Source organism: Onychostruthus taczanowskii, unplaced genomic scaffold (assembly GCF_017590055.1).
Source record: "Onychostruthus taczanowskii isolate IOZ18803 unplaced genomic scaffold, ASM1759005v1 scaffold25, whole genome shotgun sequence".
Lineage (NCBI taxonomy): Eukaryota > Metazoa > Chordata > Aves > Passeriformes > Passeridae > Onychostruthus > Onychostruthus taczanowskii.
This window is the reverse complement of record NW_024499796.1, coordinates 7,359,500-7,381,211: the sequence shown is the minus strand read 5'-3', so window position 1 is coordinate 7,381,211 and position 21,712 is coordinate 7,359,500. Positions and strand designations below refer to the sequence as shown.

At 47.0% G+C, this 21,712-nt stretch overlaps 3 protein-coding genes across 5 annotated transcripts; 2 read left to right on the top strand and 1 right to left on the bottom strand.

The window, feature by feature from the left end:
- The first annotated feature begins 20 nt into the window (after window positions 1-20).
- On the top strand, window positions 21-12,513 carry SURF4 (surfeit 4). Its single transcript, XM_041407001.1, has 6 exons — window positions 21-178; window positions 7,199-7,385; window positions 8,248-8,324; window positions 8,919-8,962; window positions 9,870-10,056; window positions 10,326-12,513. Exons 1-6 carry the CDS (start codon window positions 131-133, stop codon window positions 10,590-10,592), a joined length of 810 nt encoding a protein of 269 aa, XP_041262935.1. The 5' UTR covers window positions 21-130; the 3' UTR covers window positions 10,593-12,513.
- A 1,081-nt stretch (window positions 12,514-13,594) lies between these two features.
- SURF2 (surfeit 2) lies at window positions 13,595-16,694 on the bottom strand. The gene is made up of 7 exons (XM_041406714.1): window positions 16,678-16,694; window positions 16,529-16,631; window positions 15,946-16,100; window positions 15,623-15,726; window positions 15,007-15,198; window positions 14,323-14,474; window positions 13,595-13,693 (listed from the first exon to the last, which is right to left on the bottom strand). Exons 1-7 carry the CDS (start codon window positions 16,692-16,694, stop codon window positions 13,610-13,612), a joined length of 807 nt encoding a protein of 268 aa, XP_041262648.1. The 3' UTR covers window positions 13,595-13,609.
- On the top strand, window positions 16,656-21,639 carry LOC121337130 (surfeit locus protein 1). Of its 3 annotated transcripts, none has more exons than XM_041406994.1 (9): window positions 16,656-16,755; window positions 17,481-17,553; window positions 17,672-17,799; window positions 18,154-18,236; window positions 19,009-19,200; window positions 19,701-19,773; window positions 20,147-20,309; window positions 20,849-20,930; window positions 21,162-21,639. In XM_041406994.1, the coding sequence occupies exons 1-9, from the start codon at window positions 16,693-16,695 to the stop codon at window positions 21,226-21,228; spliced, it is 924 nt and encodes a 307-aa protein (XP_041262928.1). In that variant the 5' UTR covers window positions 16,656-16,692; the 3' UTR covers window positions 21,229-21,639. The 3 variants fall into 3 exon arrangements, with proteins under 3 accessions (XP_041262928.1, XP_041262927.1, XP_041262929.1); XM_041406993.1 differs by having other exon boundaries at window positions 17,472-17,553; XM_041406995.1 differs by lacking the exons at window positions 20,849-20,930; window positions 21,162-21,639 and adding an exon at window positions 20,374-20,821 and having other exon boundaries at window positions 17,472-17,553; window positions 20,147-20,269.
- The last annotated feature ends 73 nt before the right edge of the window (window positions 21,640-21,712 follow it).

The following is a 21,712-nucleotide window of genomic DNA, read 5'->3' as shown; positions in this document are numbered from 1 at the left end:
GGCTCCGCCCCACGCGCGCCGGCGCGGCGGCGCCTTCAAGGCCCGGCCCGTCCGACGTGGCAGCGCCTGCACCGAGCGCGGCCCGGCCCCGCCACCGCCCCGCCCGCCCCGAGCCAGCCCGGGCCCCGCCATGGGCCACAACGACATTATGAACACCGCCGAGGACTTCGCCGACCAGGTGCGTGCCCGCCCGCCTCCCCCTAGAGCTCAGGCAGCCCGCCTCCCCCTCCCCCCCGCGCGCCCGCCCGGCGGCCTTTGTGCGCCGGGGCCACGCTGAGGGGCCCGGCTGAGGCAGGCCGGGATGGCGGCGGGGTCGCTGCCGCCTCGGGGCCGCGCTGTGGCGGGGCGGTGGGTGTATGGAATTATAGAGCCGTGGAGCGGTTTGGGCTGGAAGGGATTCTAAAGATGGTCTCGTTCAAGCCCTGCCGTGGGCAGGGACACCTTCGGCTAGCCCAGGCTGCTGCTGGCACCGTCCAGCCTGGCCTTGGGCACTGCCAGGGATCCAGGGGCAGCCGCAGCCGCTCTGTGCCAGGGCCTCATAGCGAAGAATTCCTTCCCGATGCCCAGCCTGAGTTTCCTCTCTTTCGATTTGTAGCCATTCTACTTTGCCTTCTCACTGCCTGCTTCTGTTTCCATCTTTCCCGTAAGTTTGCTGTAAGTTGTCTCCGAGGGCACCCCGGGCCCGGCTCCCACCGCCGCAGGCCCAGCGGCCGCCGCTGCCCTCGGGTGAGCGCCCGAGCCTCCCGGACAGCCAGTGCTCCTTGGGGACAGCGCTTCTCTCGGGAGGGATTCGGTGGAAGGAGAGCAGGAGCCGTCCCGGCTGGTGGAGGAGAGGACACAGGGGGGTGTGGGGAGCCGGTGTGAGCTGGCAGGGATGGGAGAGTGCCCGGGTTATCCAACCTGACAGGGTTAGATGGGATGTTAGGGAGGAATTCCTCCCTGTGAGGGTGGGGAGGCCCTGGCACAGGGTGCCCAGAGAAGCTGTGGCTGCCCCTGGATTCCTGGAAGGGTTCAAGGCCAGGCTGGACAGGGCTTGGAGCAGCCTGGGCTAGTGAAAGGTGTCCCTGCCCATGGCAGGAGTTTGGAACCAGATGAGCTTTAGGGTCTTTCCAAGCCAAACCATTCTGTGATTTCGTGAAACCCTGATTCATGTCTGGAAGCCCAAACTGGAAAAGGTTGGTCAGCACCGTGGTGCTGTGCTCAGAACTGGGGCAAAAGGAAAGCAAACAAGCTGATGTTGTCTTGTAAACCTTCTTACGTTTATTTCAGTGGAGGCCCGAGTGATTTCTCTGTTAAATAGAAGTTTGTGATCTCTTACAATGTCTGACAACAGGATTATTTTGAGTGTAAGTAGTTGCTCTGCTGGGGATGGTGTTGCAAAGATCTTCACAGTCATGGTGATTCATCTAATCGACAATGAGAAGCAGCAAGTAATCATATTCAGCAAATTGGCTGGAAAATCTGATTCTGCCTGGTTCTACAACCACTGTGATTTAGTGTGAGTTGTGTGGTGCACAATAACACGTCACAGCTCTGAGGGGGCTGTGCTGCCTCTGTCTTTCACTGATTTCACTGGGAAAACCTGTTCTGCACTTCCTCCCCACCCGCAGATGGAAGAAGGAAAACTTGATTTAGAGTTTTAGATTAAAGCTTTTGTAGTGTGTGGAATACTCAGTTTAAGGAGTATCTGAATTTTCTTGGTCATTCTCTGTTTACCTTGTCCTCTTGCTCCTTTTAGAGCTGAAAGTAAACCATCACTGCAGTGTTCACATTGCTTGCCAACATTTGCAATGCTTGTTCTGACCTTTTTATAACACCTCTCTGTTTATTCCTGTGGGGTTATTTCTAGATGTCCTTAACACCCCTTTTTTCACTCTGCTGAAAGCTCTTTTGTCCATCTTAAATGTAGTTTGCCTCCTCCTGAAGTGAATTTTAAATGGCACAAATTCACTTGTGCTTGGCCACATCCTGTTTAAAGATGAGTCTTGCCTTAAGCTGCAGAATTTAGAGTTTTGCTCTTCTTACCAGCTGATTGCAAAAGAATTTTATGGTGTTCTGAGTAATAACTCCTGTGATAATTCTGCCTGGTAGCTCAATCAGAACCTTTCAGTGCTGTCTGTGCTGCTGAGGCTCAGTGTCACACCAATGTAGGAGTGACTTGCTAAACACTAACCTTTGGTATATATTGTGAGCTTAACGCTTGGCATTACAGGAGCTGTTAGTTCATCTTGGATTAAAAACAGTATTTGGAATGTTTGGACTGAAATTTTGTTGAAACTCCCCTGGTGGAGGCTGGACAGTGGCTGTTCTGGGAGCTGAATGTATTCTCACTGATGTTCTTGCTTTTTCCACTCTGTACATAACGAGTCTTAATTTCTGTAGCATAAAACCCCTGTGGGAGAATGTTAGAGCTAATTCCATGGCTTATCAGGAAATCCTGAATGTCTCTTACAAAAGCAAGAATAATCTGTTCGTTAAATTCAAAGAGTAAAGCTTAGCTTTTCTCAGATACTGTAATTTCCCTTTGAATTAACAAATTATGCCCTAGGTGCCAAGATGCTCAGCAGTAGTAAGTGGCTCTTAATCCAGAGGTGAACTGTGCACTCTCACAGGCAGCTAACCTTGCCAGACAGCCAGCTGTCAGTGAAAGGGCTTGTCCTACTTCTCCCAAGGCTACATTCCCCTTTTCTCTCTCACCAGCACTTATGTTATTGAACTGGGGAGCTGAACTGGCAGCAGAAAAATTTGAGGGTTTACATTCCCCTTTTCTCTCTCACCAGCACTTATGTTATTGAACTGGGGAGCAGAAAAATTTGAGGGGTTTTTTTTGTCACTTGGTTCAGTGATCTCCATGTTTAGGTCGAGTGAGGTGCAATACTGAGGGTGAGATTGCTGGTAATAGGCAGCTCTGAGCTGTAAGGAATTGCAGTGAGGGGACACTGTAACACCAGCTCAGTGTTAGTAACTCAGTAATTTACATACTCAGAAATTAAGCCCATTTTTAGTGATCTTTGTTGAAATATTACTTGGCAACCCCTTCAGTGCAGCCACCAAGTACTGAAAATAGCTGTATCTGGGGCCTTGTCTTTCCTTTGTAATCCCTTCCTAAGAGGGAGCAGAGCTCAGGCAACTTTCCTAGTGTCTGTAATAATCTTTAGGAATAAATCCTTAGGAATGTGGGTGCTTGGTATTTCTGCTGTTCAAAAAAAAAAGATTCATGAACAAAAATGCAGGGAGACTATTGAGTCATTGCACAGCAGTGAGAGGGCTGCAGGGAGAGCCAGACTGGGGGAGTTTGTTTAATTTTTCCAGATAAATGCTGATCTATCTTGTCCAGATAATTCTGATACAGAATCACAGAACCATTTGGGTTGGAAGGGACCTTAAAGCCCATCTTGTTCTGCCCCTTGCCATGGACCTCCCACTGTCCCAGGCTGCTCCAAGCCCTGTCCAACCTGGCCTTGGACTCTTCCAGGGATCCAGGAGCAGCCACAGCTTCTCTGGGCAGCCTGTGCCAGGGTCTCCCCATCCTCTCAAGGGGGAATTTCTCCCCAATTTCTAGCTTACATTTCAGTTTGAACCCATTATTTCTTGTCCTCAGTATCCTATTTTGTACAAAATGGAAGGGAGAAGAAAACATTTCATTGTTAGTCTGAACTTTGTCAGTTAGATTAAAAAAATGGAACTTTGTCATGGCAGTGCACGGATTGTTTATCATTGTAAGCCAAGTAGCCTGTTCTGGTTAGGCTGAGGAAAACATTTCCCATGAAGAATGATAGTAAAATGCAATAAATTACTAAAAGTACCATTTTAAAGGTTTCATTAATAAATAGCCTTTTGGAAAAGGGAGTTGGTATGAAGGGAAGGGGAAAGCTTTGAGAAATCTTCCTGCAATTAAAAACCTAATTAATATTGCTGGCAATGCTCTAGTGGGTCAGAGCCCTCTTCCTGCCTTTGGAAATAAATGGGAAAGCCTGGTCCCAGTTTGTACAGCATTTTGTAGGCACTGGGCTAATGAATGTGATGGGTTTTGCTGTCCCTATGATTTTGGCGTGGGATCTCTTTGAGTGAATGTATCCAAGCTGGTGAAAGAAAGTGGTTTTTTTTTGTTTTTTTTTCCTCTGTGGATTGAGCATCTTTTTCCAGGAATGATCAGTGGTGTCCCAGGCTGCTGGAGGAATTTGTTCTCCTAGAACAAAGCAATCCCTTAAAAGTGTTCAAGATATTTGGGATATGCCTTATCAGAAGCTCTACACTAATAATGCTGTGCAGCTCAGGAGGGTTTCTGTATAGATGAGCAGTGTGCTGTTCCTCACCATAATCAGAACTTCCCTGATACATGAATACACAGGAAAGGGCTTTGTGCCTGGACAGAACATACCTGCAAAAATTCCCAACTCATATCCATTTATTGGACTTAAAATACCTGTAATTGTACCATGGTACATACACTTTTATCGACATAGAGTGGACTTTCAGCAAATGTGAAACTGTTGGAGGTAGGGTCCAAATGAATCACTTTATTGCCTCTTTTTTTGTCAGGCCTTTATGGGTTTGAAAATTTCAGTCCTCCTTTAGAAAAATGGGGGGATTGAGCAGAGCTTTGATTAAAGGATCCCTGGATCTTCTTGTACATCTTTGGCTGTTAAACTTAAAGGAGCATTTAAATCTATCTTTGCCTTTCTAATCCCATTAGAGGGGGAAGTGGCAACACAAAGCCCCTCTGGCATATGTCAGTGACTTGGCTGCCAATACAGAACCAGCTGTTCTTCTTTAAAATAGTTTTATTTAGCATTTTCTTGTCTTTTCTCATGATGTTTCCCCTCTTCCAAGGAGACAGGACATGTGGAAAGCAGTTGATGCATAGCCCAAAGCAGAAAAAGCCCTGCAGTTATTTGATGTTGTGAGTTTAGTGCTGCCACCTCCTCCATCAGTGGATTTGGATGTGTTGTGCTCAGTGCAGGGTGTGTTTCAGGTCCCATTTCTTAGCTGCAGGTATCAAACTGCAATTTTCCCACTTTGTCTGTGTGAATCTTAAAGGAAGTGGGCTCAGGGTGCAGCTTTTGAGCCACACAGTGCTGGTGCTGTGCAGGGCCAGACCCAGGGTGACTGGTGCTATTCATTGAGTCCCACTGCTGGAGCTCTCATGTTTCTTGTCATTTATTCCATCTTTAGTTAAATTACTCGAGTGATTTACACCCAGATCCTCTAATTGTGAGATCACTTGATGCCTGGTACATTCTCTTCCTGTAATCGTGGTGTAGTTGTTTTCTTTTCCTTTCTCTCTGGATCTCCTGGTTCCTTTGTGTCAGTTTTTTGTTCCCACAGGCTGTTTCTGAAGCTTATTTGAGCTTGCTGTGTACAGGGGGTTCAATTGGAGTGCAGCTCCAGGGGCTGTGGGTGCCCAGGGCTGATGTGTGTGCTGTGAGGTTGCTTAGCACTGGAGCTGCCATGGGCTGCAGCCTGTCTGACTTGTCTGGAGCCCATTGGATGTGTGCACTCGTGTTTAATGGCCAGTGTTAAATTCCCTCTGCCTGCCAAGAGAACAGGTAAATGTTAAATGTCTTCTTGGATCCTTCACCTGTGCTCTTCATGGTTCCAGGGAAGGGGAAAATGAGGTCAACTCCCACTTCAAAACAGCAGAGATGAGGCTTGGAGGAAGATACTCTCTATTTGCTGATTTTTTTCAGCCTTACCACAGCATTGTTTTTATCCTTTCCTTACAGATTCCCAGCACTTGTCTTCTTTCATTTCTTTCTAGACCAAAGTTGCTTGTTCTGTATCTTACAAAAGACTTCTGGTTTGTAAGAACTTTATTCTTAGTATTCCTCAGCAAGTTTCCTCAACCTCACAGTGAAACCCAGGAGGGAGGAAAGCTGTAAACCAAGATGTGTGTCTCATTCAGTGAGTGACAAAGATCAGAAATTCTCTTCTGACTCATTCATCCAACTGTTGACATGGCTTAAAAAAGCCTGAAGTGGCAGCCTTCAGGAGGCAGAGTACAGCTGCACTTAAAATGCACTTGATTAAGGTGAATTTTGACCCTTAGACTCTGGATACAGGCAGTACAACAGTGCAGTTTGTTCCAATATTAACTGTTTAATTGACCATTAAGGATGTTTGCTGATTTTTTTCTGGTGATAATCTATAGTTGCACAGTGAGCTAGGCTTGTCATTTGCATAGCCTTTAGTATTGACTGATTGCTGCTGGCAGGAATAAACTGTCAGAAGTGGTTTTTGTCTCCTTCCTGCTGGAAGTCTCAATTAAGTAATAACCAGTGCTGCCTAGAAAATGGGTTGACAATTAAACACTTGTCCTAACCCAGAGGCAGTAAGCTTTCCTGTGCACCCCACAGACCTATAGAACGCCACCCTCTAGACTCTGTTTGGCAGTTTTGGATTTGTTCCTTTAATTGTTGTAATTGCAGAGCCAACTGATCCAGGAGCCTGCAAGATGAAGGGGGCCCAGATACATTTTCCATTCCCAAAAACTAAAGCTCAGCATCTGTTGCATGATGATATCATTTCCTTTTAACCACTGCACTGAACTGTGGCTGTAAACCTATGTTTCCTTCCTGCAGAAGATGATCCTTTGAATGGAAGTAAAAACCTGCCTAGAGGACAGAGTTCCATGCAGTGGTCATGTGGAGCTCAGATCTGCTGCTGCTCGAGTACATGTGCTTTGTTTGCACTGAGCTGTTGGAGGGAATGAGTTTGGCAAACAATTTAGTCATCTTTTTAAATTTGTACAGAACTTGTCTTCTCTCAGCCTGGCTCCCTGAATCCGGGTTGTCCCAGGGTGCTGAGCACATGGGTGGGAGCAGGATTGCCCTTTCAGCTCCAGGCTATCTGATAGCTGAGCTGTAACATGAAACCCTGAGATAGAGAAACTAAAACCAAGGTCAGCCTTCATTAGTGAGAACTCCATCAAAGCACAGTTCCTGTTACAAGAAATGTGGTGCTGGATTCTGCTTTTTTTCCAAGTCCTATTCCAATGGAGAATGACAACAGGTTTCCCCTGCTGCTCCCAGTGGGTGAAGAAGCATTTCATAAAATCCAAGTCCCAGCTTCTCTCTGGATGTTGGTGACCCTGAGTGCATGAGAACTGCTGATCTCAGTGTGCAGAGAGCAGGGCTGTGTTATCCCTGCTGTGTCCCTTTCCCTGCCTTCCCTGCTAATGCCCTGTGTGCCCCTGCAGTTCCTGAGGGTGACCAAGCAGTACCTGCCCCACGTGGCCCGGCTGTGCCTGATCAGCACCTTCCTGGAGGATGGCATCCGCATGTGGTTCCAGTGGAGTGAGCAGAGGGACTACATCGATGGCACGTGGAACTGTGGCTACTTCCTGGCCTCCATCTTTGTGATCATAAACCTCTTTGGGCAGCTGAGTAAGTGGCTCTGGGGCTGTTCAGGTGCAGGCAGAGCCCCCCAGTGTGGCTGGAGTTCTGTTAATCATGGCAGCGTGGGATGCCTCGCTGATTTCCTGATAGCTCCTGACAGCTCAGAAATGATAGTACTGCATGGGCTGAATGGAAAGAGCTCTGAACTGACCTGCTTCAGCCTTTCCTGGAAGCAGTCGTAGAGAGTTCCTTGTGACACAGTGCTCTGAGTCAGAGATGGCAAGAATTCATCAGGACAATCTGATTTCAGTTCTGTACATGTATCCATAAATACAAGCCACACCCAGAGTTCTCTAAATGAAATACTCCTGTTCTTTTAAACAGGGCCATGTTGAGACTTTCTCAGCCTCCTGTTTTTATGAGCATTCATCTCCAAGGCAAATTCTTAACCAGGAGAGGGTGCATTTAAGCCTGAGTGAGGTGCTTGTGTCAGAAATATTTCCAAAGCTCAGGAATCAAAATAATCCCTGAAAGAGTGCAGTGCTGTGTGTATGCTGGGTGGGCTCAGGCTGTCAGAAATTGAGAGGGGAAAAATCCTGTTCTGTTTATATTATGTCCCTGATTGCCAATTCCTTATCTCGTGTCTGGTTTTAGATTTTTTGCCCTCACTATTTGGTGTAGATAGTCACCTTAATTTAATGCAGTTGCCAGTCCTCATGTCAAAGTGACAAAGGCTGTTGGTGCTTTCTGATGGAAGTTTTGAGAAAGATTTTGAGTTTTAACCTTTTAAGGAAAAGGAATACAGCATGATGGGCCTAACAGTTATCTCACAGAAGAAAAAGGAAAATCCAAGTTAGCCTTCCTGCAGGAGCTTTTCCAAGTGTAACTGTGTTCAATTTCCCCACCTCAGGTGGCTGTATCCTGGTGCTGAGTAGGAACTTTGTGCAATATGCCTGCTTTGGACTGTTTGGAATTATAGCATTACAGGTAGGAGGCTTAAATCTTCATCCCTTCTAAACTGTATCTTTCAAATCTCTCTTAGCCCCAGTACTCCCAACGTGTTTAAATATAACTTGCAACCCTGGAATTTTTCTCCACCCTGGCTTAGTGCCAGTCCTTGATGGCATTGAACTATTTTGCTGCTTCTGTTCTCCTGATGTGCCCAATAGATGTAATTGCAATTAGTCAGCTTGGAGACATTCATTCAATACTTGACCTTGACCAATTTAGCAGAAGTAACTGGCAATTTACCTGGATGTCAGTTAATGAGCCAAATGTGGAACTTGCAGTTGCTTTGGCCTTCAGCTGTGTTCCCATCACAAAGGATCCTATCTAGTAGCATCCTTCCCCTACAAAACCAGGGAATTTTGGGGACCCTAAAGCACAAATCAAATTCTGCCTTCCCTTCCCTGTGTTACACAGACTCACTGGACCACACTGATGTAATGACCTTGTTTCCCTCACTATACTGTGTTTATAATCAAAATCTGCCGTGGCAGATACAGACTTGAGATTGTAACAGAAACTCAGAACTTCAGTGTCATTTATATGATGTTTTAACCTGTTTTATTCTTTGTCTAGACTATTGCATACAGCATTCTATGGGACCTGAAGTTCTTGATGAGGTATGCCTGCTTCTGGACGTTTTTATGGAAACAGAATGAAAACTGACACTTGCTGGCAGAGGAAATGACATTTGTACATAGTATTTACTAGAAAGATTTTACAAGTGATGCATTTATATTAAAGAAGAAATGATAGCTCCTGAAAAATCAGGAGGGATGATGTTAAACTAAAGAGAGCAGGCTCAGGAAGGGAAAGACTAATCCTAACCCACTAGGATCCAAGTGCTTCTGCTGCTGACCTGGCTGAGAGCTCAACCAACTGTCTACACTTGGTCAGAGTTGCTTTTATTTCCCAAATGGCAAAAATAGCAACTTTGCTTCTGCATGACTGAAGCCATTTTCTGAGAAAACTACAGCATGTGGTCACTGGAGTGGTTTCTGGGATTTTAAACCTCTTAACACCTTCCTTAAGGAGAAGACAAGATTATAAACATGAGCTTTCCTGTCAGGCCCTGAGTGATGGCTGGCTGTTGCCTTTGCACCCCTCTGAGGGAGGCCAGCACAAGAGCTACACTCTGGGTTACTACAGCCCTGTCAATGTGTAACTTTTCAGCTGCTCTGTTTTCTCAAAGCAACCTCTGAACTACTTTGGCATATATGGCTAAACCTGAGGTACAGAATAACTTGAACACAATGAAATCCGTGTTGTAACGGCCCCTGAAGCAACTGTGCCTGAGTGGTGGGTGCTGGACTTCCCTGGCAGGCTGCTCCCCCAAATCCTGGGTGTGCTCAGTGCTGCTGGGGCTGGGAAGTCTAACACAGACAAACACATCCCACAGTGCAGAGCAAGTCACTCCTCACTCTCACAGATCCTTACTGACATTGTCAGATAAGACTTTACAGATACAGATCAGTGCAAGCTGTACTAAACTGCTTTTTTTTCCCCTCTTTTTTCCCATTTGTGCAGGAATCTTGCCCTTGGGGGAGGCTTGCTGCTGCTTCTGGCTGAGTCCCGCTCGGAGGGGAAGAGCATGTTTGCTGGTGTCCCCACCATGAGGGAGAGCTCCCCAAAACAGTACATGCAGCTGGGGGGACGAGTGCTGCTCGTCCTCATGTTCATGACACTGCTACACTTTGACATGAACTTCTTTTCTGTAAGTATCTCAGCACTGAAGTACGAGTTCAGCAACTAGAATGTAGCACCAGTGCCCAGGTGGACTGCAGGATCTCAGTGCTTATTGAAATCTATAAGTAAAATTAATACTTTAGAAAATCTATAAGTAAATTTAAATACTTCAGAAAATGTTATTAGGTTATCTATGCCATGACAACTGAACTTATCCAAGCTCTGCTCTGATGTTGGTGTATCTGTTTAAGAACTGTGTAAGTAAAATGTGTTTTTCGTGGCTTTTTTTCCTTGCAGATTCTGCAGAACATTGTGGGCACAGCCCTGATTATCTTGGTGGCAATTGGCTTCAAGACTAAGCTGGCTGCCTTGACTCTGGTCATCTGGCTCTTTGGCATCAACATCTACTTCAATGCCTTCTGGACCGTCCCAGCCTACAAGCCCATGCACGACTTCCTCAAATACGATTTCTTCCAGACCATGTCTGTCATTGGAGGGCTCCTCCTCGTGGTTGCACTGGGTCCTGGTGGAGTCTCCATGGATGAGAAGAAAAAAGAGTGGTAACAGGAATAGCAACACTTCTTGGGACATACTGTACTAAGTCCAGAACTGATTCTCTATGGATTCAACAAAAACTGCCAGCATTTTACACATACATGCCCCCTTCCTATAAAAGGCACAGATGTTTTGAATTTGATTTACTGTGGCACCAGTAATACAATAGATAAAATCCTATTTCTTCAAGGAATGTTGCCTAGGCTAATTCTAACTTCCTAGATTTGGAACTAACCCAAGGAACCTGCATTTTGCTGATGCTTCAGTGAATTGCAGTAGAACAGTTGCTGTCTGGAATGTCAGCAATGTCTTAAAATTTGCAGAAAGGTGAGCAGATACAGCTGGATCATTCAGTGGTGTTGGGTTGTAGCTATAACTAAAAAAGTGGATCCCCTTTCTTGCCCTTATCAAAACTGTCTTGTGCATAAGGAGTTCCATGGCTGGTTATAGCATTGCTTATCAAGGTGGAAAGCAGCATCAAAGAAAACCTAGAAAATCAGTTATTTTGCTGCTCAGAGGCCTGTAATTCCCTTTTGTTCAGCAGGGAAGGGTCTTTCCTGCTCCTGAATAGAAGGCAAAAAGAAAACCTTGGAAGTAGTTGCACTGCTTTCTGGGTAAGAAAAAGGAGAGGATTTTCTAACGTGTCCCAGTTCTGCCCTTGAGGGGAACAAGGGGAAATCCTGTATTGTTAATCATGAATCCTGTACTGCTAATCAGATTTAAAGGAAGTGGGGGAGATAATCCTGAAGAGACAGAACATTAGATTCTGTGAAAATTCTGTGCCAAAAGAATTCTCTATTCTACATTCTTTCCCCAAAAGCTGCTCCTCCTGAATTCCCAAGAAGGGAGCCAAGTTGTGCTGCAGGTTCCATAATAAAAGCTCCTTTCTCCTATTAACCAGCTTCCATCAATATATACCCCAAATTCATATTTGAATGGCAGGTTAATGGTGAAAATGTCTTGAGAATTACAGAAACTCCCCTTTTCTGTGCACTCAGTACTTGCCAGATGAGAGCAGTCAATCTCCTAATCTGTAATCTTTGCTTCTTAGATTCACTTCTGTCAGTCTCTTGGCTGTAAGAGTCCCAGCTGGCTGAAGAGCTGGGCTGCTGAGCTCTCCAGGACAGCCCCTCCTCTGCCACCTCAGAGCACCCTGAGCTGTGCAGGGTGGAAATGTGGAAGTGGCCCCTGTTCCCAACTCTGCAAACGGTTCTAGCTGAGGAATGTGAGTGCAAAGCCTGGGCAGTGGAGAAGCAGCCAGGGGTGAACCTTCCCCGGGAGAAACTCAGGAGGGTGAGGAAAGGAAGGCCCTGTTTGGCTTCTCAGTGCCACAACCTCTGTGCCATGACCATGCTTAGTGCTGCTCAGGGAGGCCTTGTGTCCTCTCTTAGTCAACTAGGTGTGAACCTGTTTCACTAAATTGTGGAGGAATTCTAGACAGCATGAGCCCTACCAACTTCCTACCATTACATTGATTCCTTGCTCTCTTGCCTCCCCTGAGGAAGATGCTCAGCTCTTTGTTGAAGGAGGAATTCAGCTGAACATCTCCAATGGGAGCTGTTCCCCAGGGTCTCCTGATAAGGGCACTCACCTGGACATTCAGTTAAACAGTTGCTTTTTAGGAGAGAAAACTGGCCTGAAAGAACTAATAAAAAATAGAAGAGCACTGTTGAAAGTTAAACCAGTGATTTCATCATCTTAAGGGGATAATAGCCTCTGTAAGGGCAAGATGTGCTGCTGCTGGAGGAAGCCATTTGCTATCCCAGAATAGTTAGGGTTGGAAAGGACCTCTGGAGATCATCTAGTCCAACCCCCATGTCCAGATTGATGGAAGGGGAATTCAGCATTAAGGTCAGGTCACTGATGGCTTTCTTTTCAAGGAAGTTTTGCAAGAGAAGTCTTTGCCTCAAAGTGTTCTGTGTTCCTGACTCTTCCTGGCTAAACAAACTGGTCCTTTCAGTCACAGGGCTGCAGCACAGGAGCCTTTCAGTTTCACTGCAGCTCTTCAAACGGTTCCAGACTGATCAAGGCAGCCACTCTCAGATACCTGAACTGCTGTTGATGTTCATAGTATTTATAAATGACAAACTACTCCTGCAAGTAGCCCCTTGTCTTTCTCAACTTCCTTGTGTCCTGTCAGATACCTGAACTGCTGTTGATGTTCATAGTATTTATAAATGACAGAAACTACTCCTGCAAGTAGCCCCTTGCCTTTCTCAACTTCCTTGTGTCCTCTCTAGCTAAGGAGCAGGATGACAGACTAGTCTGAAATATTGACCAGTTTCCTCTGTGAAAATAAAGTCCCCTTCCCAACAAAAGACCCTAGAAAAGGAACTGTTGCTGTTCCCTGCAGCAGGAATACTTCAGTATTCCAGGGGCAGTTAGGTGGAGGGCATTATCAGATACTTCTAGGCAGCACAACGTGCAGACTTATTAACTGTGAGTCCTGATGCAGAAGATTCTGGTTTCCTACATACACTGCTGTACTTGTGCATCTCCCAGAAATTCAGTGACCTCTCCCCGTGGCTGAGAAGCTCTCACAAGCAGGCTGTCAGCTACCAATTGGCTCTGCAAAGTGTTCTGGAATTCATTCTGAATATATTTTTGCTTTCTATGTGGAAAAAAAAAAAAAAGAAATAAGTATAAATTCTCATTTTATGCTGTATTTTGTACCTTAGTTGTGTTTGAAAATGTTTTGATTTTTGAAAACAATCAAAATAAAACAATGGCATCTTTGTATCCACTTGGCGTGTGTGGCTGGTGATGCTCCACTGCTGAGCTGCTGTGCTTTCCTGCCTAACAAAAACCAGCTTTCTGTAAAAAAACTGAGCTGTCTGGACTTGACTGCAGCAGACATCCTTCCCTCGGTGTGGGGCTGGCTTGAAGCTCTTGGAATGCAACTTCATTCCAGTCCATTATTCCCTTTCACACCTCTAACAGTTAACTGGAATGGGCAGACACTTCATGCTGTGCTCCCACTAGAATTGTTACACAACAGGCTTCAGGCCAGGTATTTATCATAGAATTTATTTCCCATTGGTTGCTTTCTTGAAGTTTTTGGGTTTTCGATGATGGCTCTTGAATTTCTTCTTTAAAGGGCCTGTCTGTTTCTGTAGGGAAAAAAATGTTAATCAGCTTATTTCCAACATCCAGAAAAAGCCTTGCTTGAGACAGCTTAAACAGAAACTGAGTGTGATCTCTTTCAACAGCCAGAATGAGCCCAAGTCTGCTCGTGGAGCCAGGATCCTGCAGCTCAGCAGCCCTTTCTGATGGTTTCATTAGGTATGAACTGACAGGCTCCCTGCAGCAATGAATCCAAACTTTATCCAGCTCTAACTTCCTACTTTGACACATTTATAACGTAAGGCAGTGGCAGAAAAATGGTCTAGAGGGACTCTGTGACTGCAAAACAGTTAAATTTTTTGTGTATTTGGAGAAAATTACAGAACCCACAGGAGACACATCAGCTTTCCTTCTATGATGGTGTGGGGCAGGATCCCACCCAAGATGAGCTCTTTGTACAGGCAGGAACATCCCTCACTACCCCAGCCAGGATAAATATTGCCAGGCAGGAATTCACACCTCGGGATGCAAGTCACTGTCTGGCACACAGGGAAAAATCTATTCTGAACAGCTTTGCACCTTCTGCTGGTTCCCAGACAGGAATAGCTGGCACACCTACGGGCTGGGATCCCAGCTCCACACCCCCTGCTGCTGCAGGCAGTGGGATGACTCCCACCTTTCCTCTCTTGCCAGCTGCTCTGCTGCCATCCTTCCTTGCCCCGTGCTCTCCGTTCTGCTTGGCCCCGTCGTCCTCGCTGTCTGTCACGAAGTCATCGCTGCCCTTTGTGCTCTCTGCAGCTGAGGGGTTTTTTTCTGGGAAGAGTGCAGCTAAAAAAGATTCAGCTCAAAATCAGTTCCCTCTGCCTCCCCTCACTTTGCTTTAAAGGTGCTTCCAGTCACCACGTGTCACTACTGGAATACCTGGGAAATAAACATGCGGGTGTTTTATTGGAAATGTGCCTTGGTGCTCTTTCTATTCCCCTTCTGGGAATGTCAGCACAGGTGGTGCCATGTGTTACGCCCCTGCTCCTGCAGCAAGATGGATTTGCACCTCCAGATCTAAGCCTGACCACCTTCTGTCAAGGATTTGCTGAGAAACAAGGAAAGTGGAGATTCCTAAAACAGCAAATCCCAGTGGATCTGGTATCCCTTTCCTCACACCTTGCATGATCCAACTCATTATTAGCATTAACTATTTCTTATTTGGTGGTGGTAAGCTTTTCCAAAACCCAAGCACTCCCAACTGGATGAAGTCAGGTGTCTCTGGACACCAGCATCAGGCAGCAGTGTAAAGAAACCAGGAGACAATTAACCAAGCAACTCCCTTGAGGACATGGGTGACACCATGGCTCTCACTCACGTGGGTACAGGTCACTCATGCTGTCATCTGTCTCCTCTCCATCCTCCTCGCTGGACTTTGGCTCCCAGAACTCCTCTTTCCTGTGAGGCTGCCTGCTCCCATTTGTTTGGTCATCACGGTGCTGTGCCCGCTGCTTCTTCTGTCTCAGGCAGGCAGGGACGTACTCCACTCCTTCCCTCTGGCATTCCTCATCTAAGAGAGAGGGTCAGGCAGCACTGATCAGCTGCCCAGCCTCTGAGCCCTCCCATTCCCAGCTCAAGCTTGTAGGAAATGCAACTTGAAAGTCCAGCATGCTCCAAATATACATCTACAGTGACACTATAAACCAGGAAAGATGTTAACATAGACTGTGCTGGACACATGAATCACACTTCCTGGGGGAGTTTCACAGCTGATCTTAAGGAAGGATGTTACAAGGTATTTGCTAGAAGCCAATTGCTCCCTATATCTGAGAACTTCTTCCTAGCTGAGGAGGACACATAGTAACACACTGCTGTCAATTTAAACAACTCTGTCCCACCCACTTCAGAGAGATCCACTGGAATCTCAACAGCTCAGGAAAGAAATGCTGCCTGGTACAGCTTCAAGGAAAAAAAAAAAAAAACAAACTGCTTACACGTTTTCAGGGCCTTCTGGTAGCGCTTCCCTTGGACGTGACGCAGGACGTGCTCTGGAAGCTTGTTGATGTGTCTGAGGGTGAGCTTGCAGAACAGCTGGTGTCTGACAGACACAGAAAAGGCCAGCAACAGTTAAAGTGTGCTGTGACTTCAGAACCTTTCACTTACAAGCACTGCAAGTGGCTCAAAGTTGATAAATACTTTATAAATCTTTTCCCAGTCTCCCCAAATCCAGTTCCTAAGAAATTTGTAAAGCCCAACCACGTTATGTCCGAGATTGAACAAAGTGTAAAGCACAACACACAGCAGGGAGAATACGTACAAATTCTTCGTGCTGGGCACTATGTGGGGCTCAAATGTGCCATAGTCGAACTCTCTGGCTGCCTTTATGAGCCGCTGGTACTTCTTGCCGCTGGTGTAAGCCTGCAGCTCCGACAGGCGACAGGGCAGCTCGTGTCCTGTCAGCTTGCACCTCACCTAAAAACACACTGATGGTCAGGAAACCCAGGGGTTCATCCCATTGAATCTCAGAGTCCAATCGGTTGGAAAGAACTTCTGAGATCATCCAATGCAACCTACGACCGATCCCCACCTTGCCAACCACCCCATGGCACTCAGTGCCGCGTCCAGTCGTTCTCCAGGCACGGGGACTCCACCACCTCCCTGGGCAGCCCCTTCCAATGCCTAATCACCCTTCCCGTATCCATCCCGGGGCTGGGGAGGGCAGGACAGACCAGCGCTCTGCTCCCCGGCCTTCCAGCGCTGGACAAACACCTCGGGGCAGGAGCTCGCTGGGGCCGAGCCCATCGGGTACCACGCGGCGCCGTCCCCATCACGGACCCTCAGCGAGGCGGCCCCATCCCCTCAGGACCCTCACGGTGCCCCCCAGCCCTCACAGGCCGCACCTTGCCCGGCCCCGCGGGGCTGAGCAGCGGGTGCTGCCTCAGGAAGAGCCGCTCCGCCTCGGGCACCTCCGGCACGGCCGCGCCGCCGACCGGGCCCGAGGCCCTGGCCCTGGGCAGATGGAGCGTGGGACTGCCGGGCCGGGCCGGGCCGGGCCGGGGCTGCCATGGCCGCGCTGGTGCTGCGAGCGGGACCCAGGCTGCTGAGGGAGCGGCGGGGCCCGGGACGGGTAAGCCGCTGATCCTGTCCCCTGATCGTGTCCCATTGTCCTGTCCCCTCATCCTGTCCCCTCATCCTGTCCCCTCATTCCTTCCCCTCATCCTGTCCCCTGATCGTGTCCCATTATCCTGTCCCCTCATCTTGTCCCCTCATCCTGTCCCCTGTTTCAGTTCCCTGATCCTGTCCCCTGATCACGTCCAGTCATCCTGTCCGGCGATCCAGTCTCCTCGTCCTGTCCCTTGATCCAGTTTCCTGATCCAGTTCCCTCCTCCTGTTCCCTCATCCTGATCCAGTCCCTTGATCCTATCTCTTCATCCTCATCCTGTCCCCTGATCATGTCCCATTATCCCGTCCCCTGATCCAGTCCCTTTCTCTCGTTTCCTGATCATGTCCCCTCATGGTGTCCCCTCATCTTGTCCCGTTTCAGCTCCCTGATCCTGTCCCCTGCAGGCTCTTGTTTCTGTCAAGAATAGATTAAGCTGTTGTGTGTTTGCTGATAGCATGAATGGAAGTTCATTGCTCTGCTATAGGCAGCTCTGTAACAGAAATTTTATCTTGTTTCATTTAAATTATAGCCCAACCCGTAGTGTTTCACAGGCAGTTGCTCATTTGAGACTTAAATCAATGGATTAAAAAATATTTCACACAATCATCAATCACTGATGTTGCCTAAATAACATTTTATAAAGCAGCAACATCACAAAGGATCTTTTTTATTCTGTGTTGGCATCACAGTGCTTGATCAGAAGAACATTTTTTGGATGTCCTCTAACTAAGGGAGGTTCTGGTCTGGTTCAGAAGACTAAAGGTAAGAAAATATTTGTCTGGGCTTCTGCCCTGTTTCACCCTAGTACCAAGATGTAATATTTCCTGCAGGAGTTTGGCATTTCTTCTCTGAATCCTGTTCCTATTCTGGTTTTCTGTAGATGTTTGTTGGAGGTTCTGCAGACCACGAGGTTCTACAGCAGCTGCTGGCACATCTGGAGAGGATGCCTTGCTGAAATGGGGGCTTCTCCTCGTCCCTCTGACCACGTTCGCTCTCGGCACATGGCAGGTAAAAATAAATATCTCATTTTTTCAAAAAATGAGCACTTGAGGACTGTCAAGTTTTTCCATCTGTTTGATCTAGTTCAGACAACAGGCAGGTTAAAGATTTGCTTTTGTTTTACATTTCTGTTTTCAAAGTGTCCATTTTTAAGTCTTTAAAGGAAGTATTTTTTTACACTTCTATTTTAGTACAAATATTTCCTCAAATTAAATTCATTAGCTTCTATTTTCATATCTCCAATTACCCTGATTTAGGCCAGGTCTGATGATAAAATTATGACCAAGATTTTGAGGCTTGCTGGGGTTGTTGCATTGCTCTGTTCTACCCTGAGGAGTTACTTTTGTGTTTGTTTACTTCCAGGTTCAGCGGCGCAAGTGGAAATTAGATTTGATTGCACAGCTGGCATCAAGAATCAGAGCAGATCCCATCCCTCTGACATTAGAGTATGGAAACAAGGATGGTTTGTTGTCTACAGAGCACTGACTGGGAATATTAGATATGGACTGTGCACTAATGAGCTTGTGCTGAGCTGACCTGCATGAAAATGAAGGGATGCAATGGAAATCGGGATGTGCCAGCAAATTAGAAAGAGATCCTGATTCTTTATTTACTTTTAGTAAAAGGATATGTCAGTTTTTTCCTATGGGATACTCTAAATGCATGGGGAAGGATGAATTTCTGTTCAGGAGAATGTGGGTTGTAATTCATAGCATTTTTAATCCTGCTGGGGAAAGAGGACTTGGGTGTCTGTGGTGTGCCAAAGGAATTTGTTACTGCAACTGGGAGTCTTGGAGCAACAGCAGGCCCTGCCCCACATGTGGAGCAGTTGTGTCAGATGTGAGAGAGATTTTTAAGGTCACTTGGTCACCTGGCACAACAATCAGAAGGGCTCAGTTGTTGGATTTCATGGTCTGGGATGGGAAAGAAACGCTTCCCATGGCTGGATGCACGGGCAGTGAGTCCACCTGCTCTGTGATACCTGGGTTGCAGATATTGTGGAAAAAATCTTCTCCCTGGATGCTCCTGATCATCTCTGTTTGATTCTCTGGGACAGTTGAAATACAGTAAGCCATATTCCATTTGTCTTCTGCCTCTGTTTGCCGGCAGGCTCCATGCAGAGTGAACCATTAGAGAAAAGGAGAAATCTGCAATAAAATCTCCTGATTGAATTCACCTAGCACAGCCGTGATTTCATTTTGCTCTTGTTCCACACAGCCCCATGGAACTGAAGGAGTTGGAGTACAGGCCCGTGCAGGTCCGGGGGCGTTTTGACCACTCCAAGGAGCTGTACATCCTGCCCCGCTCCCTGCTGGACCCCGAGCGGGAGGCGCGGGAGGCCGGGAGGATCACATCCCACCCGGAGAGCGGAGCCAACGTCGTCACCCCCTTCTACTGCACAGAGCTCGGGTGAGTTAGGAGAGTCCTGCTCCACAGGAGCACTCACTTCTCCTTGGAAAGTGAATGCTGGTGGTTGGGTTTGTATCTATCACTCACAGAATTCTTCCACTGGGTTGGAAGAGACCTTAAAGGTCATCGAGTCCAACCCAGCCCCAACACCTCAACTAAACCCTGGCACCCAGTGCCACATCCAGGCTTTGTTAAACACATCCAGGGATGGTGACTGCACCACCTCCCCAGGCAGACCAGAACTTTATCACCCTTTCTGTAAAAAACTTCTTCCTAATATGCAACCTGTATTTCCCTGCCTTAAAAGGTATCTCTCAGTCTGTGACATCACTGAAGCTCCATTTGAAATTGTATTTAAATTCCTTTATAATGTGCATTCAGGTGACAGCAAAAGTGGCAGCAAACACGTGGGTTGCTTCTTTCTTTGGTCTTTAGTTCTAGGCAGCAGCAGGAATAAATTCCCTTTCACTCCTGAGCAGTGCTTCTTTATGTAACTCTAGGGTCACAATTTTAGTCAACCGAGGATTTGTGCCCAGGAAGAAATTGAAACCGGAGACCAGGCTGCAGGGACAGGTAAGGGGGATCCAGGGAATGGAGGGTGTTACTCTGTGCCCCTTGGTTGCCCAGAGGCACCACTCACTAATCCAGAAAGGGAGAAGCTTCATTCAGCATCATGGGAGGTGATTTAATTAGTCATTGCACTTCCCAAAGACAACAAAATTTTAATTCCCATCTTTTGTTAAGTAAATAAGGTGTTTTACAAACAAGGAGCTGTTCTTGTTCTGCTTTTTTCCCTGCTGTGTTACAGCACTGCCCACTGCAGGGAACAATCACTTCATTTATGTTCAGACCCTTCAAGTGCCACATTTTCCTGACAGGACTTGATGTGTCAGAATATGAAATCAATCTTGAAACATTCCTTTTTTCTTTCTGCACTTCTCCTCAGATTGAAGATGAGATTGATCTCACAGGGGTGGTGAGGTTAACAGAAAAAAGGAAACCCTTTGTGCCTGAAAACGACATTGAAAAAAACCGCTGGCACTACCGGGACCTGGAGGCCATGGCCAAGGTGACTGGTGCTGAGCCCATCTTCATCGATGCAGACTTCAGTAAGTCACAGAGGGGCCCAGCCCCGTGTTTAATTTGCATCACTCTCCCTCCCTTTCTCCTCAGTTCTCTTCCTGTGCTCTGCCAGCCCACTGTACTGAAGGTGACATGGAGCCTACGAGAGCTGGAGAAGGACTTTTGTCAGGAGCATCAAAAACAGGACAAGGGACAGTGGGTTCAAACTGCCATAGGGTGGGGTTAGATGGGATGTTGGGAAGGAATTCTTCCCTGTGAGGGTGGGGAGGTGCCCTGCACAGATTGCCCAGGGCAGCTGTGGCTGTTCCTGGATCACTGGAAGTGTTCCAGGCCAGGTTGGACAGGGCTTGGAGCAACCTGTCTAGATTAAGGCATCCCTGGCCATGGCAGGGGGTAGAATGCAATAAGCTTTATGGTCCTTTCCAACCCAAACCATTCTGGGTTTCTGTGAACTTGGGAACACCAGTGCCTGAGGGAGAACAAGGTACCCACCACATTAATCATTTTCTTCCCTTCTTACACACTGTGCAGATAAGGATTTAATTTGGCTGTGTTGTCCCCACAGGAAGCACAGTCCCAGGGGGGCCCATCGGGGGCCAGACCAGGGTGAGCCTGCGGAACGAGCACATGCAGTACATTGTCACCTGGTAAGGGACCAGCCTGAGCACATGCAGTGCATTGTCACCTGGTAAGGGACCAGCCCAAGCTGCTCTGGAGTGCCTGGAGGAGCTCTTGAGCTACAAAAGCCCAGTTTTAACCTAAATAGCTTGGGCCAGGTGGTTTTACTTGGTTATTGCAGCTGTCTTAGGGAGGCCCAGTCCACCCTGGAAATATTTTCTGTAGTATTTTGAAAATCAACGTGTGATTTTCTCTCACAGGTATGGCTTGTGTGCTGCAACTTCCTTCTTGTGGTACAAGAAATTTATACAGAAGCTACCTCTGTGAGGGGAAGGAAGAAACATCTTTGTGCTACAGTCAAGAACAGACTTTTCTGGATGATAGAAGCCTGATCAGTCCTAAATAACTGAAGCACCTGGAATTCCAGAGCAGTTTGAGCAAACAAATTATCAAGCTGCAAACAGACTTCAAGCAATCCCTGCAAACTGAGCGCCCCCCAGTGTGATTTGTCTACAGCTTGGGAGCACTGAATTTCAACAGTAATCACAAGAATACTGTTTTTCTATCCTTGTTGGTTGTAAGCTACATTTTAACAACTCCATTTTTTTTTTCCTTAAGACAAATCCAGAGGATTTTGTGAATCAGGCTATTTGCAGCAAGTGGTCCTTCCTGAAGTCAGGAATGGCTCACAGCAGCTGCAGCAGAATAAATAAAGGCCTGCAGGTCTTTGCCTTGTGACTTGCATCATGCATCTTACATGAACAGCAGCAAACCTGAACTAGAGGTTACTGTGGACACTCGGGTCTAGCTG